We start from the raw sequence: 24,221 nt of genomic DNA, 5'->3' as shown, positions 1-24,221 counted from the left end.
CATGACACCGAAATCAGGCTGGCTCCGGCTTTAAGATCGGAGAGGTCTTAGCATACTGTACACATGAACATGTGGAAGCCGCGGCAGTAATAATTACACCCTTAGCCAGAATGTCAAAGCACAGGGACATTAGTCAGCAAGGTCCACTCCAGGCATTCATTACCTTCTTATAAGACAGGATACCCCCACCTGTAAGACACTTGGTCACATGTCCCTAAAACCGAGAATAGGCAAATATGCACAATCCACCACACAGCAACACCTTTTGTACAAGTAAAGTGCTGTACAGGGGAAAATAAAACCGAACAGTGTAACATACAGCTGAAGTCAACTCAGTCTGGCCACCTACTTCTTTCCCTTCGATTTAGCTCCAAATTCCCCAAGAGTTTTTAAATGAACACAACAAAAGGTACTGCCCTAACTAGGAGGTCAGCATGCATATTGAGAAATCCCCACCAAGATATGAGCATGACAGAGTCGTGGTTGTCTTATCGCTACTTTCTTCAGTTAAATGAGGACAGTCAGGATTAAATGTACATTTTAAGCAATTTTTGCTGGTACAACATTGTCATCTGGAAAAGAAAACTCAGCAGGACCACCACTGAATTATATTCCCAATTTTTCTCAAAACACAACTGAATTCTAATTTTATCAACAGTGAGAAAACATTCCCACAGATTATTTTGATTTAGGTCACAGTCATTTTATCTTACAAGAAACATGTATTAAAAAGTCAGTGAAGCACTGAGACTTTCAAATGGTAACACATTGAACGGTGATGCTCCAAAAATGCAGTATGACAAGAGGTGCAGTATGACACTGGCTTTTTTAAAGTACAGGACATTTGAATTAAACATCAACATCTGTCTTAGGCAGATCTTTGGAAGTGGCTGAAAATTGTAACACAATGTAGCTCTTACAGTTGAACTTGTGTTTTTAATTTCACCATTTCATAAATATCTCTGTGATTCTAATAGCATGCCATTCGGACTAGTGCGTGCTACTGTAAAGGACGCTTTGTGAATTTCTCCTTCACTGACAACAGGAAATCGGTAAAGGTTGAGTCGATATTTGGAGAGAACTCATGTTGACTAAGTGTGTAGGGGAGAATCTATTTGTAGCTGCCTAACACATCCACAGAAGGAGATGTGCGCTTATGACATCACTGACAGGGCTGAATGGATATGGAAACAGCCGGAAAACAATAAAAAGGAGAGGGTACCACTGACAACACTCACAGTGCCAGCATGGGTCTCTGCAGTGCCCAGAAGCGCAGTAAGGACTCTGTAAGGGCAGCGGTGCAGGTGTGGAGATGGCATGTATACCTTTATCATATGCAGGAGAGAAGTCAACAGCCAGGTGGGTGAAGATACACGGGATACCAAGGATGGCTTCTTTCAGTGGATCAGTCACGAAGTCTCCTGCTGCGTCTCAGGTTTGTTTGCTCACTGTAAAAATGTCTTACTAGCATTTATCTCTGGCTTTTGTCATCAAGCAGATGTTCCTTTTCATTTCACTGGTGGACTGAGGGCAACGTGACAGTGATGGAGATCTTGGGAGAGGAGAACAAGGGCAAGACTGGACATAGCAAACGGTTACTATCTTCTGCTCCTTTTGCTGAGCACTGACACAGAAGGAGGCAGAGGTGAGGGTTAGGGTGTCTGCTGTGTGCAGGCTGCAGGAAAGCAGCGTGGAGCCAAGGGTCTCCCCAACGACAGAATGTTAGCACTCAACACGGTGCCCACCAGGGCTCACAGAGACAAAAGCGGCATCCCAAAGGCCGTAAACAGGTAGGGGGACTTTACAGTTCTTGCCTAAACAAATGGCAGCCTGCAATGACCTTGCTTTAGTGGTCAAGCACCAAAACCCACTGCGCGGAAAACATGCTGAGCTGTGCTGGCGAATTGAGACGAAGCCCTACAGACGCCCAGGATTCTGTTCACTCATTCCATCCCTTGCCTTCCAGACACTCGACATGGTAAACAAACAGCCTCCTCGGTTTGTGCAAACCTGCCGATGACCACGATCCTTTGGGAGTCCAGGAACTCGATGGCGACAAGGGTTTGGGCGGTCAGGGGCACCTTTGGGATATGGAAATAAGAGGCTGACACAGACCCTCGGAAGGAGGGAATTTATACCCTGACAGTCTGGACAAGGGGTCCAAGTGTAAATAACCTTGAATGGGGCACAATCTCTATTGGTGCCCCCAGCTGTACCTGCCATCCTGCCTTCATAGCAACTTTCTGTTGTGTCCCCTCTCCAACCCTTGTCCCCTCTAACCCCACAGCGCTGTGTGCAGGGTCTTCGATCTGAAGCTCCCATCAGTTCCAAACAGCTGCACGGGCTGGAGCTGGCCCAGCCGGCCCTCTGCCACAAAGGGTCGCTTGTGCCCGCATTCACAGCACAACATTAAACACGGAGACAAGTGGGAGTGCCTGCTCACCAGCATGGGCAGACCTCCCCAAGCACGACCCAGAAGACCCTGGGTGGGCGGTCATGTCTGCTGTGTTTTTAAAGATGAAGACTTCTAAGAAGGTTTCCCAACCACAAAGAGCGTAACGAAATCATTCCCTCTATCACCGCAGTCACTACCATCGTTTACTTGCCAATTTTAAATTAACTACAGAATGAAACAATCAAGTGTTTATTTTTTCAAAATGAAATGATCACTGTAGAACTAAAACTTCAAGATCTCCAAGACGACCAAATCCAAGAAACGGTGCAAAGACTTGTACTATTTCTCCGACTCAGAGGTTCCAAGGTGGCCAGGATTTCCATCACGTTCACGCCGCTCTAAAACGTGTGATAGGAGACACACCTAATGTCCAAACAACTGGCTGTTCTCAGGAGGTCAAAGGGGGGTCACACAACAGAGTACCCCTTGGGGGCGGGGGGGGGGGTCAGGAAACTACCCTCCATTCCCCAGTCCCCATAACAAACTACTGATTGGCTTGACTTAGACTTATTAGCCTGTCGACCCCCCCCACCTCAGCCCCGGGGGGGTACACTGGCATTTCGATGGCTCCTTCAGGTTCAGCCTCTTCAGTGACATCTCCCACTCTCTTTTCTTAACCATCCTCCTCTTCCTTTCTCTGTCAATCTCTCGTAAAATGTATTTATAAACATCCAGAATGGCGATTGCACGACTCGGCTCCGCGACCCGTGCACTTTAAATATTTACATCCCGCCCCGTTAACAGAGCGAGTGTGTCGCTGAGGCCAGATGTGGGCCATGCGGGTTCAGCCCTGCATTGTGAGCCGTGTATCAGTACAGCTTCGCCTGAATGGTTTTCCTTTCCCGTCATCTATCAGCTGTCCGCGCTGAGTGCTCCTGTCCCAGCAGCTGTGGGATATTCATAATCCCCCCCCCCGGGCCTCCCAGACACAGCCCCAACCACCCCCATCCGCCACCATCCATGGCCACCTCCGGTTCTCTTTGATGGCACACTCTGCTAGCTCCCCAGAGGTCAGATGCCGCAATGCTGACCCCTGGCAGCAAAAAAACTCGGTTATGCAAGCATGATGCATAGGATCGGAGCATGCACGCTTGTGCATGCACATTCATGTCCGCGAGTCCCAAACTGCGTGCACAGGAGTCTGTCCTCTGCCACTGTCCCACACACACACACACACACACACAGACAAACATGCACAAATATGTCCACCGCGCAAAGGAAAACACAAGGAAAGCTCAAAAAAAAATTCCTAACCTCAATATTTTTTCAAGCGCCTCACAGCTGTGAAAAAAAAACACGCAGGCCAAGGAGGAAGTGGAAGGGTGGGTGTTTGACGAGGCTAATGCACATGACGGCCACAGCGAAAGTCACGGCGTTGTGGACATGACCTGTTTCTCTAACTGTGGCGTTACGCAAAAGGGCGGGGGGGGGCGGCAGTGACAGCTGAGGGCTACCAGGCCCACTGTCGTCGACGGAACACGGGGAGGAAGCGGCAGTCGAATCTCAGGCCACGGAAGAAATGGTCAGTCTTACACGGTGAAGTGGTGAGAGATAATCGAGGGCGATCCACTCCCAAGGCAGACATCGCTCTAATTGCTGACGTGTCACCGTGGGTGTTAACGCGTCGTCTGTGTTATGTATGTAACATATTGTTTCACCCACCCAGTGAGGGTCCTGTGGGCTTCGCTGACAGGCACAAGCCAACTCTTAGGTCTCTTAATTACCATAGAACCCACTACTCAGCAGACGCAGCTTGAGCAAGTGAGATTTTCTTACACAGCAGTTTGGGGGATCCGTTAATGATGATCCAGTCCCACTTATCGTTATAGGCCGGTATCGCTGCTTACTTCCTAACATTGGATTCAAGCTTAATTTCCGTAGTGTCCTAGTTACCGATACATGTAGGAGCCTAGTACAGCTAACCAGCAGTTAATCATTCACACAGCAATCATTCAAAATGAGGTGCACCTGTCAAGTGAACCAAAGACAGTTGGACGCAAGTTAAACAAAAGGCAAAATATTTTCCTTTTCCAAATGAGCCAGTGTCCTGTTTGCATGGTTTGACTGTTCATAACATGACTCACTGCTTATGGGCACAACCGGATAACTTATTTTGTCTGTGTCTGTGTCATTTGAAGAAAGGAAGATGTACTATCTCCGTCAACAGCTCACTGGCGCAAACGATTCCAACATCCTGGTGAATGATGCTGGTGCTACTGTCGGCCGTTGGTGTCTTTAACCGCTTCTTACTCCTAAGTAGTATTATAATGCTGGGCCAAACGGTCACATTTCGAACGAGGACAGCTAATGTGGACTATCTTCTGAATAGCGGCGAGAAAAAACAATAATAGCCTTAATCGGAGTCCTATGCTGAAGATGACCCTTCACACCTAAAGCTGTTGATGCGACGCTCAACATGGACCCCCAGTACGACATGTCATGCGAGCTGAGGCTAAGGATTTAGGTTCAGAGTTCATCCCTTCTCTGGATCCAAGAGCCAGCTGGCTTCTACCCGAGTTCTTCTCACTATGTCGACATGACTATAAGTTTAAACTCCAAGTTCTCCACTAACTATGACACTCTTTCTTACTTGAAGCTGCTGCATGGATGCTTTCATTCATAATATTCACCCGTCAGTGTCTGGCACTAGTGATAAGAGTCCGATTTCGAAAATTTAAGAAGTATACATTTCCCCCCCCAGGCCGCTTGAAAACACAGCGCCCCATGGCATTGCTGTTTCGTGCTTTTCTTCCTCTCTGCTGGCGGCATCTCTGGGGAGGAAGTGGGACAGGAGGCGCTACTGGGTCGGCTTGCAGGAGCTGCACCCTGACTCAGCAGCAGCTCGAGGTGGAAGCTGGAGTCTGTCCTCCATCCTGAGCCCATCTTCTGCCTTGCTTGCGCCCTCTACGGGAACCAGAGAGAAGAAAGGAAGTGGGCGTCTGTCATACCTTCAGCAATAAGAGCATCAGGCCCCTTGCTGTCTCTTGTCGACAGTGGGGGGATGTGGGTGGAGGGAGTTTCCTTTGGTGCTATTTTGTCACATGATTTTAATTATTTTTAGAACGTATCAACTATTCAGTCCAGCTCACATTACGAGTAGGTTGCTTGAATGTGTAGGTATTTTATGTGTAGTTTATTTTTGAGAAAAATGGCTCAATACGGGCACAACACGCAGCACAGGGGGTCAGCTGACTCCTCGGACAGCGGTGTGACTCGTCCCTCTCCGACGCGCTTCCTCTTTATCGCTTCCTTTCCCTTTTTGTATGTGTGACAGGTTACCGGCACGTAAGCCTCACCCAGACTGACCCCACCCCGGCTGGTGTGCATGTGTGTTTGTGTTTGCGTGTGTGTGTGCGCGTGTGTGTGTGCGCGTGTGTGAGTGTGTGTGCGCGTGTGTGTGTGCGCGTGTGTGAGTGTGTGTGCGCATGTGTGTGCGCGTGTGTGTGTGTGCGCGTGTGTGTGTGTGCGTGTGTGTGTGTGTGTGCGCGTGTGTGTGTGCGCGTGTGTGAGTGTGTGTGCGCGTGTGTGAGTGTGTGTGCGCGTGTGTGTGTGTGAGTGTGTGTGCGCGTGTGTGTGTGTGTGTGAGTGTGTGTGTGCGCGTGTGTGAGTGTGTATGCATGTGTATGTGCTCGCGATTCTCAACCACAGCACGGCACAGATAAATTGGAAAACTTCAGGTAAACAAACAGGGTTGTGGGGGTGGGGGCAGTTTGGGGGATTAAAGGGTGCGGGAAAACGACAGGCATCGTGTAGGAGAGAGAGACCCAATTCTGGGGTTTTTTTTGTATTAATCAACACACATCATACAAGTTACTCAGACTGATTTTTGCTTATTATCATTCAGAAAAAAATAACTTTATTTTTTCTAACGCCTTTACATGCAACTCTTAAATTTATCACTTATCCTCAAAGTCCCCAAAGTACAAAAATTAACAAGTATGAAGATATAAAAGGAATAAGTTCCAGTCCCACTGTTTTCTCCCACTAGAACAGTCGCTTTCTCAGGGGAAACCAGACTGATTCATAATCTAAACTGGCATTTGTAGTAGGTGGGGGCTTTATGGCTTAGAGGGAACCTGTCCCACACTAACACCAGAGACACATGCTCATGTGAATCACGTGTCTTTGTGAGATTTGGGATTCGGTTTTGAGTTCATAGCCCAGTTGAAGATGACTGGCGTTAAACACATTATGTAATGGTGCTGTGTTTGTTTGTGTTTTTATTCATGTTTTTTTGTTGAATTTCCTAGAAATACATTAGAAATCTTTTCTACTAATTAGAGATCTTCAAGGATCCAAAATGTTAATTTTGATTTGTTTGCACTAAAATATTCTTCTTAGAAGATGCTAAGGCAGACTAGCAATAAACTTTAAAAATTTTTATTATAGTCAAAACTGATCTGGATTTAAATATTCCAGACATTTAAATGATTAAATAAATCATTATTACATTAAGTTCAATACTAAATATTTAACATTCTAAGAATTTATTACTAAACTCAGCTGAATAATTAAATCATAATAAAGGATAATTTTTTTACAGAAGATAAATCCAGTTATACTCCAACCATGATTAAATAAATTTATGGAAAGAAAATCAAAGCATTTAGATGGACTAATGTGTCCTATGGGGATAATAATAATAATAATAATAATAATAATAATTATTATTATTATTATTATAAAATAGGGAATAAATCTACAAAAAAGTAAAAAAATATATGTAAATGTATTTAGAAGTTTAGTGAAAGCAATTTTATTATAGATGTATAGTATAGTATATTTAAGCTATTCTAGTTATATTTTGTATAACACTCTTCTCAGATTTATTACAAAATGAAATTGCATTAAATTAACCATTAAACTATTAAAACGTTTTTAAAAAGGATCAATAACTATATTTATATTTAAAGTGGCTCAGAGGCAAAATGTTAACATGCAGATTTAATATTTAAAAGTAAATAATTGTAGAGTCAATGATCACATTTATGCTTTTTCAATAAATGTTATATGATGTATTTTATGAGGAAAAAAATAAAGTAGGTTACCGTGGTTTAATTAAATAATGATTAAATAAATAATTACATGTGACGTCTCCACTACCCATGACGTCCCTGCATCCAGCTCGTCGTTCTGCCTGTGTCATCGTCCATGTGTGACCCGCTGTCTTACTTCTGGCTGCCTGGCGATTGGAGGGAGAGTCGGCACCGGCTTGTCATCACCTCCCTGCTCCCCGGTTGTGTCTCAAATCTTATGACTTAGACAGTATGACTTGGCACTTAACCATTTCTCCGATTTGACTCTCCCTGCCGGCCCCTGGAGGATGGGCTCCCCCTTTGAGTCTGGTCCCTCCCAAGGTTTCTTCCTTCTTGGGAGTTTTTTTGGGTGCGGATGCTGTAAAGCGCTTTGAGACGATGTAATGTTGTGATACTGAGCTATACAAAAATAAATTTGTTGTTGTTGTTTACCGTGATTTCACTGGCACCGGTTACCGTCACAATGGAAATGCTCACCGGGGCTCTTAACCGGACACCAGGAACCAGCTCACCAGCCCTGCGACTCTAAAGAATCGGCCAGTGGCACGGTGATGCTCGCTGGCCTGTTTGACATTTGCCCGCTGCCTCGTCCGGCTGCAATGTAAGGGGCTGTGCTCTCTATCCCGCCTTCCCCGGCTAATATTAGCCGTCACATGGCTGCAGGCTGCTGTAAAGGGCTCATCTCGCCGGCCGGCGATGAGATCTCTCGCTGCCTCGCCGCTATCGGCCAGACCGCTGCTGTTTCCGCTCGTGTCTCCGTGCCAGACGCTCCGCCGGAGCGGCCACTTCAAAGCTGACAGCGAGGACGGCCAGCGAGGCCAACTTATCGGCGTGAATAAAGTGCTCAAGGCCTGCAATTAAAAAAAAAAACACCTCCCCCCCACCCCCAGTTAACAGCCACGACACAGCCCCTGCCAACTATGGCGGACCAAACACGGCGATGGTATGGCGGTGAAAAGCAGAGCGGATAAACGCAGGTGTGGGGCGCACCTCCGCTGGGGAGCCAGATTTCACACAGCCTCCCTCCCAAAACTGGCGGCACTGGAAAGCCCAGCTCTGTCACGGTGCTCTGAGTTTCCCCGCAAACCTCCCGCAAAAACGGACGGCTGCCGTCGTTTTCGTCCTCTGAGTCAGAAAGAGCCCAGTGTTTTCTCAAAAACAAAATCGCTCTCAAGAATTAGTGACGCATCGAATGCGGATGGAAACTTTCAGTAGATAATATTAATGAAATACTGCACTTCAGCCTTAGGTTTTCAACACCCTCACAGTAAATGCTGAGGCAGTAAAGGCTTTGCTACAGGAATCCGTTAGACACTATTTTAAGAGTATAACCAATTATGCATGGAGTTACTCGACATAACTTCTGGGAAAACAGTAAAAAATTCTTTATTCCTTGCCTGTATTGAAATAATATTTTCCAGAGCCATTGCTATATTTCAGGTTAATGTTACATTTTATAGAATCCCTGTTGCATAATTTTTTTATTACATTATCTAAGAAAAGCCTTTTACGCATCTGTGACTGTTGGATGTTTCTGGATGAATCAGTCTTTCTCTTTGTGTTGGAGGCTTGAACCGTTTGACGATCCTCTTCTTCATCCTAACCCTCCTAAATTGTTCCTGGCCTTTTGTCCAACCTGGTCCAAGGTTCCTCATGCAGCCGGGTGATAAACAGCCCCTCCCCCTCCACACCACCCAACACACTTCCCACACTACAGCACAAGAGCAGGGAAGAAACTTCCAAATGTTCTCTGCAGCTTCCAACATTGAAAGACTGACTGGACGGCAGCAGCTCTAACTCCAACTGTGATTCTCCTCTTTGCCACTGGGGGACGCCCTTTGCAAGAAGCCTCAGCAGAGTTCAAGTCCAACCCAAGCCCCTTGCTCTTACTCCCGCTTTTTTTAGCTACTAGAAGCTAAAGGTCCTCCTTGCCGTTTCTAGGGAGGGTCTCTCTATGCCACGGCGCTCGGTGTCGGGTTTTGGTGTGAGTGGATTCGAAGCCGAGGCTACGTTTGCATTGACATTAGAGGGTCTGTCACGTGAGACTCACCTGAGGGCATGAGACATGCAGGGCGTGCCCCCTTTCCCAGGAAGTGCCGTAAGCAGGGCGGGGCGCAACACCGGCCCCCGTCAGCGTTTCGTTCCTAATTGTGCAACGACTGGCACTCCGGCTATGTGCCGCAAGCCGCGGAGAGCTTAATTAAGCTGCCTGTAGCAGCTCGATGCCGCTCCCATAACAGAGAGGCAGGAATGTTCCCACACAGCCTTACCGTTAACCCAGCTCTCAGCAGACACCTGCAGCTACCTGCCCCGACGTCACCAGCACAGGCTGTAACCCCATTCTCCGCAGCTCGTCTTTCTCACCATGCTTGTAGCATGTGTGAGCATTTAAAAAAAAATTAAATGCATTCTGAGCTTTGCGAGTCACTGTCGTAGCAGGGAGAAATAATGGAGATGGGCTCGGGCCCAGAGCCTGACTCACTCAAACCGCACTTGGCATCTGTGCGATCCATTCCTGGATACCCAGCGTTCTTCGATTCCCTTGCGCGTGACTAGATTTCAAGCTAACGTGGTGCTGTTAGCATACCGGGCGAAGTTCTCCTTCCGCATCATAACAAAGTCACCCATTGGTCAGAAATTCAAATGAGACTCAGTTTAATGATTTCTGTTCCTGATCCTATCCTATATTTGCTTATAAACAATGGGGTGTAAAATACAGATGATTTGAGATGATTTGAAAACAAAGGCTTTCTGCTAATGCTTTGGAGGTCTTAGTGAAACTCATGGATCAATAACTCCGTCTAGAAGATCTTCATGTAGCCAGGAACAATCCAGCCTGATAACCTATAGCTGTAGTCAAGAGCGTTACCTAGTAGCGCACGTCTGTCTCTAAAGCTTAGGTATCCGTCACAGATACATCACATAAATGTCTTCAGCTTAAGCAGCCAAGCGAGAAAGAAAATGATTTTCAAGTCGTATTTACATGAACTGAAGCTTACTGACATTTGCACCTGGGATAGACGGAATTTTTTTTCCCGTTCTGAAAAGGTTTGGGCAAAACCATTATACTCAGAAACAGAATCTGCAGGAATATACAGAAATCAGGCATCAAACACAAACACACAGCATAGGTAATTACAACATGAATGTCAGTGCACATTATATCAGCTAAATTAATGGGGGCTTTTTTGTAAGTCACTCCCCCATTTTCCCTCCCAAATCGCACAGTCAACCTTTGTTACTCGGAATTCTTCTGAGACGTAACTGAGCAATAATGTAACGTCAAATATGTAATTGTAACCAGCAGTTAGCTCGTGCTGCAGAAGGAATCATTTTAAGCACAAGAATTAACGATTTATTTACTGGATATAGAAGGGAAGTAATTTCTGTATTGTGAGAAGATCTTTGTAAACTTTAAACTGACCGGCGGGCCGCTCTCCCTCGCTGACCTTCACTCCATGGCAAACCCTATTATGCCACATGTGGGGTGTCCTGGAAAAAGACGGTCAGCCCCCCCCCCCCCGAGTCACTCTCACTTCTTCGACTAATTAAGGAGAGACGAGCTGGAAGAAATGCCCACATATAAATGTGCGAGACAGCAGCCACAGTGACAGTATAGAAAAGTACAGGTTTGAACCCCCCTCCCTGAAAACCAGTCTGCAAAATCACAGGTCACCCCCCTTGATGGGCAAAATCTACCAAGAGGGACCTATCAGTAGGATTGTTGAATCCCTCCCCAGACTAACCCTCCTGTACTTGGCCCAGCGGACTGCCACCGTTTTAAAGGTACAGTCGCTCCCCGTGTGCTGAAGAGCACGACCCCCCCTTCCGTGTCTTAGTATGGTTAGGAAGGAGAGGCATCAAAAAGACATGAGCTGGGCGCTAATCACCGGCTCGATGACGCTCAGCACCGCAGCACTCAGTGTGTGTTCGTTATGGATGGGGTTTAGAAATGAGCGCGCGAGCGGCTGTGGTTGAGTTGGCTCGGCCTCCCTGCTCCGTCCTTCCCTTCGGGGCTTTGAATAAAACCCTTAGCTGAGGGAGGAGCTGAAATCCCCCCCCCCCCCCCGCGTATCTGCCAGCCACTGGATTTGCATAGAGGGCCCCATGCAGGAGAAACTGAAGACCGTGAGATGCGTGAGATGTCCCGCAGTCCCTGGGGACCGCACCAGTATCGCGCTTTGATAATCGGGTTGCAGGTCACCTCTACCCCCCGCTCTCTGTGACTACCGCTGGTCCAACCCGGCACACCTTTCCATGCGAGCCCAAGGGCTGCATCACCCAACTGCTTTTCTGCATCACTGCCAGCGTCGCAAAATACTCCCATCGCCCAGCAACAGGGACCATAACAGGCAGAAGACCGTGAAGCGGTAAGCGAGTCCCTTGCGGGGCGGCGTTCATTAAACGCTCACGGTCTTTTCCATATTGCCCTCGTTATGCCGTAATGAGAAGCGCGTGGGGCCCGGATGACGTGCAGACGGCGATCATGACAGCGCAGACACACAAAAGCGAAACCTGATTTCAGTGTATGACCCGTGACGGTCCTGGGATACAGCAGTTTAGTTTTTTCTCTGTGTGATCGGGAGGTCGCCGGGTCGAATCCCGTGCAAGTTCTTAACCCCCAAAAATGCTCCAGGGCTGAGGGGTAAATAGCTGAACATGAACGAAGAATATGTTCAAGTTCAACACTCAAACACACTCTGCCAATCAGGCACCCAGACACACATCCTGTTATTTATTACTGGCATTTCTCTACACTTGCTCGAACGATGAACGGACATCAGATATATGTCTGGTCTCCAAATCAATCGTCAAGGTTCAGCTCCATCAAAGCACAAGGAACCGAGCTGAGGGAACAGGTTACTACATCCTTGTTTAGCATCATTAATCACCCACCAGTCCACATTCAGATCGCCTCACTGGTGCGGAGCAGCAATCAGGATCTTGACCCCAGGCCCGGACCAGATCCTCATTTACTGCAGTTGCCGTGTTCAGCATTGTCTTCAGAGTCATGCAAACCTTTCAGCCATGTGGTTGGTGTACAGCTTCTCTTTGGGAGTCATTTGAAATTAGTTTTGAAGGATTCCATGTTAAAGAGTCACATTCACAATTAAACACATCTATGTTCAGGCTAACTGATGACATCGCCTCCACCCCATCTCACTGGTGGAAATAACGGCTAAACATCACAGATACTTTCATTCGTTGATCGGCCCAATGTTCCTCTGTAGACAGGGGCGCCCTAAAGAGGGGGACAGGGTTCTAAAAAATTTGGAACATAGTTGGATTGGTCTGGGCTGGGGGCCCAATATGATATGTTGTCATGGGGCCCAAAATCTATAGCTGCATCCCTGACTGTAGGTGATCCGTATGCCTGAGGTACAGGCAGGAAGGCCGTGTTCTAGATCTTTCTAAGAGCAGGCAGCAAGAAGGCAGTGGGGGGGGCCCCATCCCATCCTTGGGGTAGGAGCTAATAGCTGTGTGCGAGAATCGGAGGCCACAGGCAACTCCTGGCCTCGTGTGGTGGAGAGGGGAGACAGCCTCCCCCCATGGAAATGTGAGGGGGAGGGATTGGGATGGGGGGGGCAGGGAATGAGAGGCGGGGGGGGGAGGCAGGCGGGTGGCGGCGGCAGAGGAAAGTGACAAGAAAAGAGGACGGCACGGGTCACTCAGTCACACATTCCTCCCATGATGCATCTCCACAACAACGGCAGCTCCTCCGGCGCCCAAATCCGCGGCACAGCCAGCGCAGCATCAGCCCGTCCGAGGGACCGCTGGGCTCGGCGGGCCGGCGATTACTGATTAGCCAGGCCCGTCCCCACGGGGGAGGCCTGTCTGTCCTTGGCTGGGAAAACAGCATGAAAGGGAGCCGGCTGTTTTGTGAGCAGACTTGAAAGCTATCTGAAACATTAGCCTTATCAATAGCCAGTGCAATAGAGGCCAGCTATATGAAGCAACAGAGTTTTCCAGCAGGGAGATAACCACTGCATACCTTGGCCCTCATTTGCATGCACCACGGCAACCGGGGGAAACAATATTTTTAAAAAAAAAGGAATTAAAAAAAGGCACGAGCACAGGGCCGCCATGCCAGTCGGGTTCCGAATGCCAGCGGCAGCCGTCTGGCCGGAGAGCCTGGCACAGATTAGGCCACGACTCGCGCTGTAGAGCCCTGAAAGGTGCCCAGCTGCCTGCAGGCGGCTCACAGCGACGCCTCTCCTGGGGGGTCACTGCTGTGTGAAACCTGCACAAGCAGGACTGGAAAGGTACATGAGAAACAGGTGTCCTTGTGCCGTGTGCTGAGTGAGGGCTCCAGTTCCCAGAGGGGTTGGTGGGGGATGGGTGATGTGGGGGGGTGGGGGGGGGCTTATTAATGGCAGCCTGTGCAGGACCTTTCCTGTGAGGAATCGTCTTTGAGAAGAAATTTGGGAGACAAGCTGGGAAAAGGGTGCCTTGACTTTTCAGGAAATTTCCGTATGTTTAACACGGACCGGGAAGGAAGGAATGGGAACAAGGGGGCGATAATATGGCGAAAGAAGAAAAAAGTGACATTTTAGGCACGTCATCACTTCAGTGTGGCCCCTGTCCCCCGTCCTCCTGTCCCCCGTCCCTCAAACTGCCCCTCATCCCCCCATCCCTCTCATCCCCCCATCCCTCAAACTGCCCCTCATCCCCCCATCCCTCTCATCCCCCCATCCCTCAAACTGCCCCTCATCCCACCATCCTCCTGTCCCCCGTCCCTCAAACTGCCCCCCATCCCCCCATCCCTCTCATCCCCCCATCCCTCAAACTGCCCCTCATCCCCCCATCCCTCTCATCCCCCCATCCCTCAAACTGCCCCTCATCCCACCATCCTCCTGTCCCCCGTCCCTCAAACTGCCCCTCATCCCCCCATCCCTCTCATCCCCCCATCCCTCAAACTGCCCCTCATCCCCCCATCCTCCTGTCCCCCGTCCCTCAAACTGCCCCTCATCCCCCCATCCCTCTCATCCCCCTGTCCCTCCCACTGCCCCTCATCCCCCCATCCTCCTGTCCCCCGTCCCTCAAACTGCCCCTCATCCCCCCATCCCTCTCATCCCCCTGTCCCTCCCACTGCCCCTCATCCCCCCATCCTCCTGTCCCCCGTCCCTCAAACTGCCCCTCATCCCCCCATCCCTCCTGTCCCCCGTCCCACAAACTGCCCCTCATCCCCCCATCCCTCCTGTCCCCCGTCCCTCAAACTGCCCCTCATCCCCCCATCCCTCTCATCCCCCGTCCCTCCCACTGCCCCTCATACCCCCATCCCTCCTGTCCCCCGTCCCTCAAACTGCCCCTCATCCCCCCATCCCTCCTGTCCCCCGTCCCTCAAACTGCCCCTCATCCCCCCATCCCTCCTGTCCCCCTGTCCCTCCCACTGCCCCTCATACCCCCATCCCTCCTGTCCCCCGTCCCACAAACTGCCCCTCATCCCCCCATCCCTCCTGTCCCCCGTCCCTCAAACTGCCCCTCATCCCCCCATCCCTCTCATCCCCCGTCCCTCCCACTGCCCCTCATACCCCCATCCCTCCTGTCCCCCGTCCCTCAAACTGCCCCTCATCCCCCCATCCCTCCTGTCCCCCGTCCCTCAAACTGCCCCTCATCCCCCCATCCCTCCTGTCCCCCGTCCCTCAAACTGCCCCTCATCCCCCCATCCCTCCTGTCCCCCGTCCCTCAAACTGCCCCTCATCCCCCCATCCCTCCTGTCCCCCGTCCCTCAAACTGCCCCTCATCCCCCCATCCCTCCTGTCCCCCTGTCCCTCCCACTGCCCCTCATCCCCCCATCCCTCCTGTCCCCCGTCCCTCAAACTGCCCCTCATCCCCCCATCCCTCCTGTCCCCCGTCCCTCAAACTGCCCCTCATCCCCCCATCCCTCCTGTCCCCCGTCCCTCAAACTGCCCCTCATCCCCCCATCCCTCCTGTCCCCCGTCCCTCAAACTGCCCCTCATCCCCCCATCCCTCCTGTCCCCCATCCCTCAAACTGCCCCTCATCCCCCCATCCCTCCTGTCCCCCGTCCCTCAAACTGCCCCTCATCCCCCCATCCCTCCTGTCCCCCGTCCCTCAAACTGCCCCTCATCCCCCCATCCCTCCTGTCCCCCGTCCCTCAAACTGCCCCTCATCCCCCCATCCCTCTCATCCCCCGTCCCTCCCACTGCCCCTCATACCCCCATCCCTCCTGTCCCCCGTCCCTCAAACTGCCCCTCATCCCCCCATCCCTCCTGTCCCCCGTCCCTCAAACTGCCCCTCATCCCCCCATCCCTCCTGTCCCCCTGTCCCTCCCACTGCCCCTCATCCCCCCATCCCTCCTGTCCCCCGTCCCTCAAACTGCCCCTCATCCCCCCATCCCTCCTGTCCCCCGTCCCTCAAACTGCCCCTCATCCCCCCATCCCTCCTGTCCCCCGTCCCTCAAACTGCCCCTCATCCCCCCATCCCTCCTGTCCCCCGTCCCTCAAACTGCCCCTCATCCCCCCATCCTCCTGTCCCCCGTCCCTCAAACTGCCCCTCATCCCCCCATCCCTCCTGTCCCCCGTCCCTCAAACTGCCCCTCATCCCCCCATCCCTCCTGTCCCCCGTCCCTCAAACTGCCCCTCATCCCCCCATCCCTTCTGTCCCCCTGTCCCTCCCACTGCCCCCCCCCCCCCCTCCAAACTTCCATCTACCCACAAACACTTTTGGCGATTTTTGCGGGGGTTAGGGTGAGGACATGCTGGAAATTCCCCACTGAGGTCAAAGTTTTCTCAGGCTGGGGGGGCCGGCTGCATATCCACACTGAAGTCCAGGTCGCGCCGCCTGGGCACGACTGATGGGCTGCCCTACCAAAGCGCTGACACCCGAGTGCTTAGTACACATCCTCCAAGTGTCAGGGGGCGCAGCGGCTAATATTAGGGCTGATGAAATAACACGCAGGTTAGGAATCTGTGGCCACAGACCACCGGACTACAACCAGACAGAAATGAACTGAATACTGGGCATTTAAGGTGGGGTTACCTAGGGTGCTGCCCTCTGACACACCTCACCGATGATCTGGTGATCTTACTGCACAACAAACACAAATGCACAATAAAAGACGGATCTATAAAAAACACCACCAAATCACACTTCTTAAAGAGATGACCACAATCTCACTCCCGGCAGTACTGAGAGAGGGCACAGGGGATACCGTTCTCCATCTCTTAAGCCATAATGCCCTCCCGAAAAACAGATGACAAACCCTCTTCCTGGCCGACTCCGCGGGCCTACTCATGCCACCCCAGACCAAAGATTCCATGAATTTCAGGATCCCGGTTCGCACATCGACTCTTCTGGTTTATATTACGCAAACAGGGCCTTTTGACCGGAGGATACTGCAAAAAATCAGCTGATCTGGGGCTTCTGGGTTGCCTACGCAATGCAGGTCAACCTGCAGCTGACAGGGGGCACTCAGGAACAGGCCCAAAAATGAACAGTAGCCTGTAGCTTAGCGTAGCTTAGTGCATATAGCTTAGCAATTTATAGCTTAGCGCATATAGCTTAGCGCATATAGCTTTGCCACATATAGCTTAGCCATGTATAGCTTAGCGCATATAGCTTAGCCATGTATAGCTTAGCCACGTATAGCTTAGCGTATATAGCTTTGCCATGTATAGCTTAGCGCATATAGCTTAGCCATGTATAGCTTAGCCACGTATAGCTTAGCGCATATAGCTTAGCCATGTATAGCTTTGCCACGTATAGCTTAGCGCATATAGCTTAGCCACGTATAGCTTAGCGCATATAGCTTTGCCACGTATAGCTTAGCGCATATGGCTTAGCCATGTATAGCTTAGCCACGTATAGCTTAGCGCATATAGCTTAGCCACGTATAGCTTAGCGTATATAGCTTAGCCACGTATAGCTTAGCGCATATAGCTTAGCCACGTATAGCTTAGCGTATATAGCTTAGCCACGTATAGCTTAGCCACGTATAGCTTAGCGTATATAGCTTTGCTACGTATAGCTTAGCCATGTATAGCTTAGCGCATATAGCTTTGCCACGTATAGCTTAGCGCATATAGCTTAGCCACATATAGCTTAGCGTATATAGCTTAGCCACGTATAGCTTAGCGTATATAGCTTTGCCACGTATAGCTTAGCGCATATAGCTTAGCCATGTATAGCTTAGCCACGTATAGCTTAGCGTATATAGCTTTGCCACGTATAGCTTAGCGCATATAGCTTAGCCACGTATAGCTTAGCGCATATAGCTTTGCCACGTATAGCTTAGCGCATATGGCTTAGCCATGTATAGCTTAGCCACGTATAGCTTAGCGCATATAGCTTAGCCACGTATAGCTTAGCGTATATAGCTTAGCCACGTATAGCTTAGCGCATATAGCTTAGCCACGTATAGCTTAGCGTATATAGCTTAGCCACGTATAGCTTAGCCACGTATAGCTTAGCCACGTATAGCTTAGCGTATATAGCTTTGCTACGTATAGCTTAGCCATGTATAGCTTAGCGCATATAGCTTTGCCACGTATAGCTTAGCGCATATGGCTTAGCCACATATAGCTTAGCGTATATAGCTTAGCCACGTATAGCTTAGCGTATATAGCTTTGCTACGTATAGCTTAGCTATGTATAGCTTAGCCATGTATAGCTTAGCGCATATAGCTTTGCCACATATAGCTTAGTGGATGACAGCCTAGTAAAACATCCAGCTGTATCAGTGGATAAATCCACAGTTATTTTAAGTATCAATCAAGCAGAAAAACTGTTCTGTATGACAGCGCTTGACTTGCATAGTGTCAGTAGAGTAATAATGTGCATTTCTCCTGTGATAAAGACAATTATCTGTGGCTTAACGGAAGCCGTATGTGGAAACGGCCGGGGTCCAAGCCAGAGGCCCCATCTAGAGGCCCCTCTACCACATGGGAGCAAATGGGATCCCACGCCGAGGACGCCCAGTCACCATGGCCACATGTGAGCACCATGGCCCCCTGTCTGCCCGGCCGCTGAAGGCCCCCATCAATTAGTAACTACCAGGGAAACTAAATATAGTACAGAGAGTGTCCCCCCCAGCTGGGCGGGTTTAACAGATCAGCCAAGGAAACGGATCTGGGCATTAAAAAAGAAAACACATTCTGTGTCCTCTGATCTGAGATCCAACTTCAATTTAAGTGGTAAAGGATTGGGCGGGGGGGGGGGGGGGGGGGGGGGGCGTCGTGTGAAGACCGACAGACGGGATCCCCACTCGGTGCTGACCGTGTGGCGACCACCAGCACGTTACACGTGGCCCCGCCCCTTTTTATGGCGTGACCCCAGTGCGTGTGAGTAACATGGAGCGTTTACAGTGATGACTGAGGGAGGGGCACACGTGCGCATAGGCTTTGCGTGTGAGTGTGTGTGTGGGGGGGGGATTCAGCTTTTTCCCTGCCTCCTCCCGGAAAAGTGTTCAACTGTCAGCACCTCCTTGGAAATGCCAGAATGAATGCTCTTGATATTCACCTCGTTAATTTATGAAACAAAAAAAGACAATGCGATTCTTTTTCCCTGACTGTAGAAAAAAAGTTCCGTGAGAAAGGCAGGAGAGTCTCTCCAAGAATGTCCCAGCAAACCACTTACCCAGGAGAGCAGAGACTAATTAATTATGGGCCTGGTCGCCATCGTTTGGCGGCCCCCTAGCTTCGCGGACAGGAACTGCAGATTGTACTTGGCATGCTGGCAACTGCTAGTAACTCTGGGAGAATTTATTTTTATGGATTATTTCAGCCTTAATGCGAAACAGGCTGCTTGAACCTTACAGACTTTGCTTGCGCTTATTTCTGTTTACGCTTCCTGCCGGCACTCAGCCAGTGCATAGTCGCATTTGTCTTCCTGAAATCGGTACTGTCTGCCAGCAACATCACAACTGGACTGGTAGGGAGAGGCGAAGCTGGGCCTGTTTCTGTGTGAAGACCAGTATGACTGCAAGCGAGCTTTTGAAACAACTGTGAGGGTTTTCTAGAGCATTCCGGTGTCTGCTTCTTGACAGGCGCTGTGCAGAAAAATCTTTCACAGCTTATTACATCAGTGACGTATCGATGCGTTACAGACCTCCTGGGTGGATGAACACCCCCAGTGGGCTGATTCTAGGCTCCCCCAATAGGGAAGCCACCTTTAATCTGAAGCAATACAGGACGCTCCTCTCCCAGTGGTAATCACATTAAAATTTTCTGAGTGGGGGGTACAAAATATTTACAAAAACATGATACAAATCGGTAAATGCATTTAGAAAAATTATTTTTGTCAGAAACTGTATACCTGTAGTTCAAATTCGGTAATTCATCTAGGAAATCTGGGCTGCTGCTGAGGAGGCCATCCTGTGGTCTGTGTGGACCCCAATTCCCCAGTGCAGTGATAGGAGCACTGGCCAGCAGGTTAGCCCATCATGTGGTCTGTGTGAACCAGAATGCCTCAGTGCAGTGATGGGGTGACTTGGCCAGCAGGTTAGCCCATCCTGTGGTCTGTGTGAACCACAATGCCTCAGTGCAGTGATGGGGGCACTGGCCAGCAGGTTAGCCCATCCTGTGGTCTGTGTGAACCACAATGCCTCAGTGCAGTGATGGGGGCACTGGCCAGCAGGTTAGCCCATCCTGTGGTCTGTGTGAACCACAATGCCTCAGTGCAGTGATGGGGGCACTGGCCAGCAGGTTAGCCCATCCTGTGGTCTGTGTGAATCGCAATGCCTCAGTGCAGTGATGGGGGCACTGGCCAGCAGGTTAGCCCATCCTGTGGTCTGTCTGGACCCCAGTGCAGTGATGGGGGCACTAGTCAGCAGGTTAGCCCATCCTGTGGTCTGTGTGGACCCCAATGCCTCAGTGCAGTAATGGGGGCACTGGCCAGCAGGTTAGCCCATCCTGTGGTCTGTGTGGACCCCAGTGCAGTGATGGGGGCACTGGCCAGCAGGTTAGCCCATCCTGTGGTCTGTGTGAACCAGAATGCCTCAGTGCAGTGATGGGGTGACTTGGCCAGCAGGTTAGCCCATCCTGTGGTCTGTGTGAACCACAATGCCTCAGTGCAGTGATGGGGGCACTGGCCAGCAGGTTAGCCCATCCTGTGGTCTGTGTGGACCCCAGTGCAGTGATGGGGGCACTGGCCAGCAGATTAGCCCATCATGTGGTCTGTGTGAACCACAATGCCTCAGTGCAGTGATGGGGGCACTGGCCAGCAGGTTAGCCCATCCTGTGGTCTGTGTGAACCACAATGCCTCAGTGCAGTGATGGGGGCACTGGCCAGCAGGTTAGCCCATCCTGTGGTCTGTGTGAACCACAATGCCTCAGTGCAGTGATGGGGGCACTGGCCAGCAGGTTAGCCTATCCTGTGGTCTGTGTGAACCACAATGCCTCAGTGCAGTGATGGGGGCACTGGCCAGCAGGTTAGCCCATCCTGTGGTCTGTGTGAACCACAATGCCTCAGTGCAGTGATGGGGGCACTGGCCAGCAGATTAGCCCATCATGTGGTCTGTGTGAACCACAATGCCTCAGTGCAGTAATGGGGGCACTGGCCAGCAGGTTAGCCCATCCTGTGGTCTGTGTGAACCACAATGCCTCAGTGCAGTGATGGGGGCACTGGCCAGCAGGTTAGCCCATCCTGTGGTCTGTGTGAACCACAATGCCTCAGTGCAGTGATGGGGGCACTGGCCAGCAGGTTAGCCCATCTTGTGGTCTGTGTGAACCACAATGCCTCAGTGCAGTGACGAGGACACAGAGCTGTAAAATGGTGCCATCTTTAGGATCCCTGAGGTCATAAAACATCCCAGGGCATCTTCAAAAAGAGTAGGAGTGGTACCTCGATGTCCCGGCACTGTGGTCCTATCAAATCTGGCCTCCTAATCGTCCTCTTTATCTAATTGGTAAATTCTATCCTGCCCCTTCACCACCTTCACTACTGCATGGTGAGCGTACCTGGCACAGGATGGCTGCCATGGCATCGTTTAGGTGGGCGCTACGCGGTGATGGTGGTCACAGTGGCTCCCCATTGGTTGTATAAGTGTAACATAAATTTTTTTGGGGATGCTGAAACAAAAATTAGTGTAGTTGAAGCCCCGCAAAACAGGGTCTAGAATCCCCGAACTTTTCGGCACGACTGGGAAATCCCAAAAACGAAAACGGTCTTCCCCTGCTGGTCTCTTTTTCTTCTCCTTCAGCCCAGTCTGGCTCGGATTATTCTGCCCTTACGCTTTGACATGGTGAGTCTCGGGATGCCGAGTATACAGGCTGCGGTGCAGAGCGTCTGATTACAGGGTCTGATATCTTCAAAAGGCCTTTAAAATTCAGCAAACAAATCGCGGCCCACGTGCAACGGCGTACTGATGCACCAGCTTCTGTGCTGGTCTCGCAAACCACATTAACACTACAGTAAAAGACGCCGGAGGGCTTTCATCTTCGCTTCCTGTAGCGGCAGGTTCCAGCTGTATCGCTCTGCTCATCACATGCGCCCATTAATAGCTGTTCCTACCCGGATCTGAAGATGCTTGCCACCATTTAAGCGTGGCCACGTTCAAACAGCATCTGCTCTTGGGGCCGACAGAATGAATCTCAGGCCAAGACGTCCACCACTGGCTCTCTGGGAAATCACATGCGACCATCTTCCAACACGGAGTGCAAAAAACGGTCACTGTAAAGAATCCCCAAGTAGATCCGGCTCAGATGAACGTCACCCCCCATGTCCGGGGGACAGCAGACAGATAGAAGCCCCAGGCTGATGCCTAGAAGGCCTTGCGTCTCATGCAAGGATCTAGTCATTGTAGCATTTGTTTGGTCCTTCTGTAGTATCTCTAGTGGAGAATATTTACAACCAGAATGTCACTGCAGAGACACTGCAGAGGATTAACCAGAGCAGCTAAGGACACATTTAGCATTTCTGCTTAAGTTCTATGGCCAGAGTACTTGCAGTAACCCGAACACGCATTAAAAACTACTGTACTAATTGTTACAAACAGCTGAAGACCATTGTTGCCCCCCCTCCTTAATTTTAGAACTTATACGGTTTGAGAGCTTTTGTCTGTTAATTAATGTAAAGAACATGACTCAATTGCTGAGTGTCTTATTCCAAACCCACATCCTCATAATTTGTAATAAAATTGTCCTTAATCAGTTGCTAATAATGAAAAAAATATATATATTAAACTATGGGCCCTCCAGTATTTTGTAAACGACTATAAATATTTGATTCTTGAGATCTGTTCAGGTTTTTTAGGTCACTCCAGTGGTTCTTTAAGGACTGAATTCAGCAATATACTTTCTGAGGTGTGCTAATGATTAGGTAGATGCCACACAGGCCTTTTCTTAACAGCCTTGCTGATGTCACTTCCTGTCTGTCACGACTTGACGGATGATGGACCTAAGGACAGCCATGTTAACGAAACAGAAAGGGTCTTTATTGAACTAATTGAACAAGGATGGCAAACAAAGAGAATCGCAGGGGATCAGAAATGGGAGGAAAGGCACAGGTAACAGGGAAGTTCAACGTCAATGACTGGGCTGGGAAACACAGGATTGGGAAGCAAGTATATATCAGACTAATGATGGAGCTAACGAGAGTTAACTGGGAGTAATTAACACGAGGGTTGGGAACGAGAGGTAAGACAAATGAGTAACAGGAGTGGCTTGTTAGGGTCATACTAGGGAGGAGACAGGAGGGTCATGAGAAGATGGCGGGCAGGATGTGAGACTGCCTGTTGCTCTTGCTGATGTCACATCCTGCCTGTTGTTCTTGATGATGTCACATCCTGCCTGTTGCTCTTGCTGATGTCACATCCTGCCTGTTGTTCTTGATGATGTCACATCCTGCCTGTCTCTCTTGCTGATGTCACATCCTGCCTATTGATAACTCTTGTTTAGCAGATGCATTACCTCATTAGACCAAAAACACCCTGCTCAGAGGGAACTAACCTATAGTATTGCAATTCGTAGTGTCCCTTTTGTCCCAAAAGCAGAGGCATAAAAAGAGCCACAGGGGTACTCACCCTAGCTGAAAGCTGATTGGCTCCCAGAGTGCCCCCTCCCCTATCATTCACCAGTTCAAAACATGTTATTCGCTAATGAGAAGGTTGGCCCCTCCCCACAACAAAACAGATCCCTGAACTGCCCCTGGCTAACAGCTTGTTTAGCTGAAATAAGCCAATATTGACAGTGACCAGCTACATTCATACTGAAACAGAGTGTAACTGTAAGATACCTGCTTCTGTTTGAGGAGAAGTATCACCGGCAACTTCCATAATAATCCCCTACAGCAGGTGTTCTCAAAGTCTGAACCACGTTCCAAATGGAGACTGAACCATAAATTAATCTGGACCGAGCTGATAATGCACCTTACGAATCAATATAGTTTAACATAAAAAGGCTTAAACCTGGCAACCCCGCTCCCCAACGACAAAGAGTGGAAATGATCAAAACTTTAAAAGTTCCCATTTTTCCTATATTGATGCCTATAGTGTTCTTTTTTAAAAAAAAAAAACAAAATGGAAAATTGCTCTGGACCTCTAACTTTGGACAAAAATCTCATGTGGACATTTCATCAAAAAGTTTGAGAAGCCCTGACCTGCACGATAGTGTTACGGTCATCTGGAATCTGTTCCTGCTGCCGCACGGCGTGTCTGCTACTCTCCTGCCCCCTCGTCATCCCGTGCAGCCAAAGCTATGCCGCCCATGTCACACCATCCAATGGATCGCTGGGGATTATGTCCCGCCCCTGGGGAGGATATGATGTAAGCTGC

The 24,221-nt window shown here is 49.8% G+C and overlaps 1 protein-coding gene and 1 long non-coding RNA gene across 4 annotated transcripts in view; one reads left to right on the top strand and one right to left on the bottom strand.

The window, feature by feature from the left end:
- ccnd2a (cyclin D2, a) overlaps window positions 1-24,221 on the bottom strand; it is a 137,857-nt gene that overhangs the window by 48,702 nt on the left and 64,934 nt on the right. The window contains exon 1 of one of the 2 annotated variants that reach the window (XM_049010225.1): window positions 1,326-3,374. The exons of the other annotated variant lie outside the window; for it this stretch is intronic. Coding sequence (XP_048866182.1) covers window positions 1,326-1,334 — 9 coding nt within the window. The 5' untranslated portion in view covers window positions 1,335-3,374. Of the gene's footprint in view, window positions 1-1,325; window positions 3,375-24,221 lie in introns of those variants that run through there. 2 annotated transcript variants of the gene reach the window in all.
- Window positions 19,892-21,174, top strand: LOC125739819 (uncharacterized). Of its 2 annotated transcripts, none has more exons than XR_007397342.1 (4): window positions 19,892-20,154; window positions 20,480-20,547; window positions 20,608-20,811; window positions 21,016-21,174. It is a non-coding gene; the product is annotated as an uncharacterized LOC125739819 (long non-coding RNA). The 2 variants fall into 2 exon arrangements; XR_007397353.1 differs by lacking the exon at window positions 21,016-21,174 and adding an exon at window positions 20,880-20,988.

Source organism: Brienomyrus brachyistius, chromosome 1 (assembly GCF_023856365.1).
Source record: "Brienomyrus brachyistius isolate T26 chromosome 1, BBRACH_0.4, whole genome shotgun sequence".
Taxonomy (NCBI): Eukaryota; Metazoa; Chordata; class Actinopteri; order Osteoglossiformes; family Mormyridae; genus Brienomyrus; species Brienomyrus brachyistius.
This window is presented reverse-complemented; position numbering and strand designations above follow the sequence as displayed.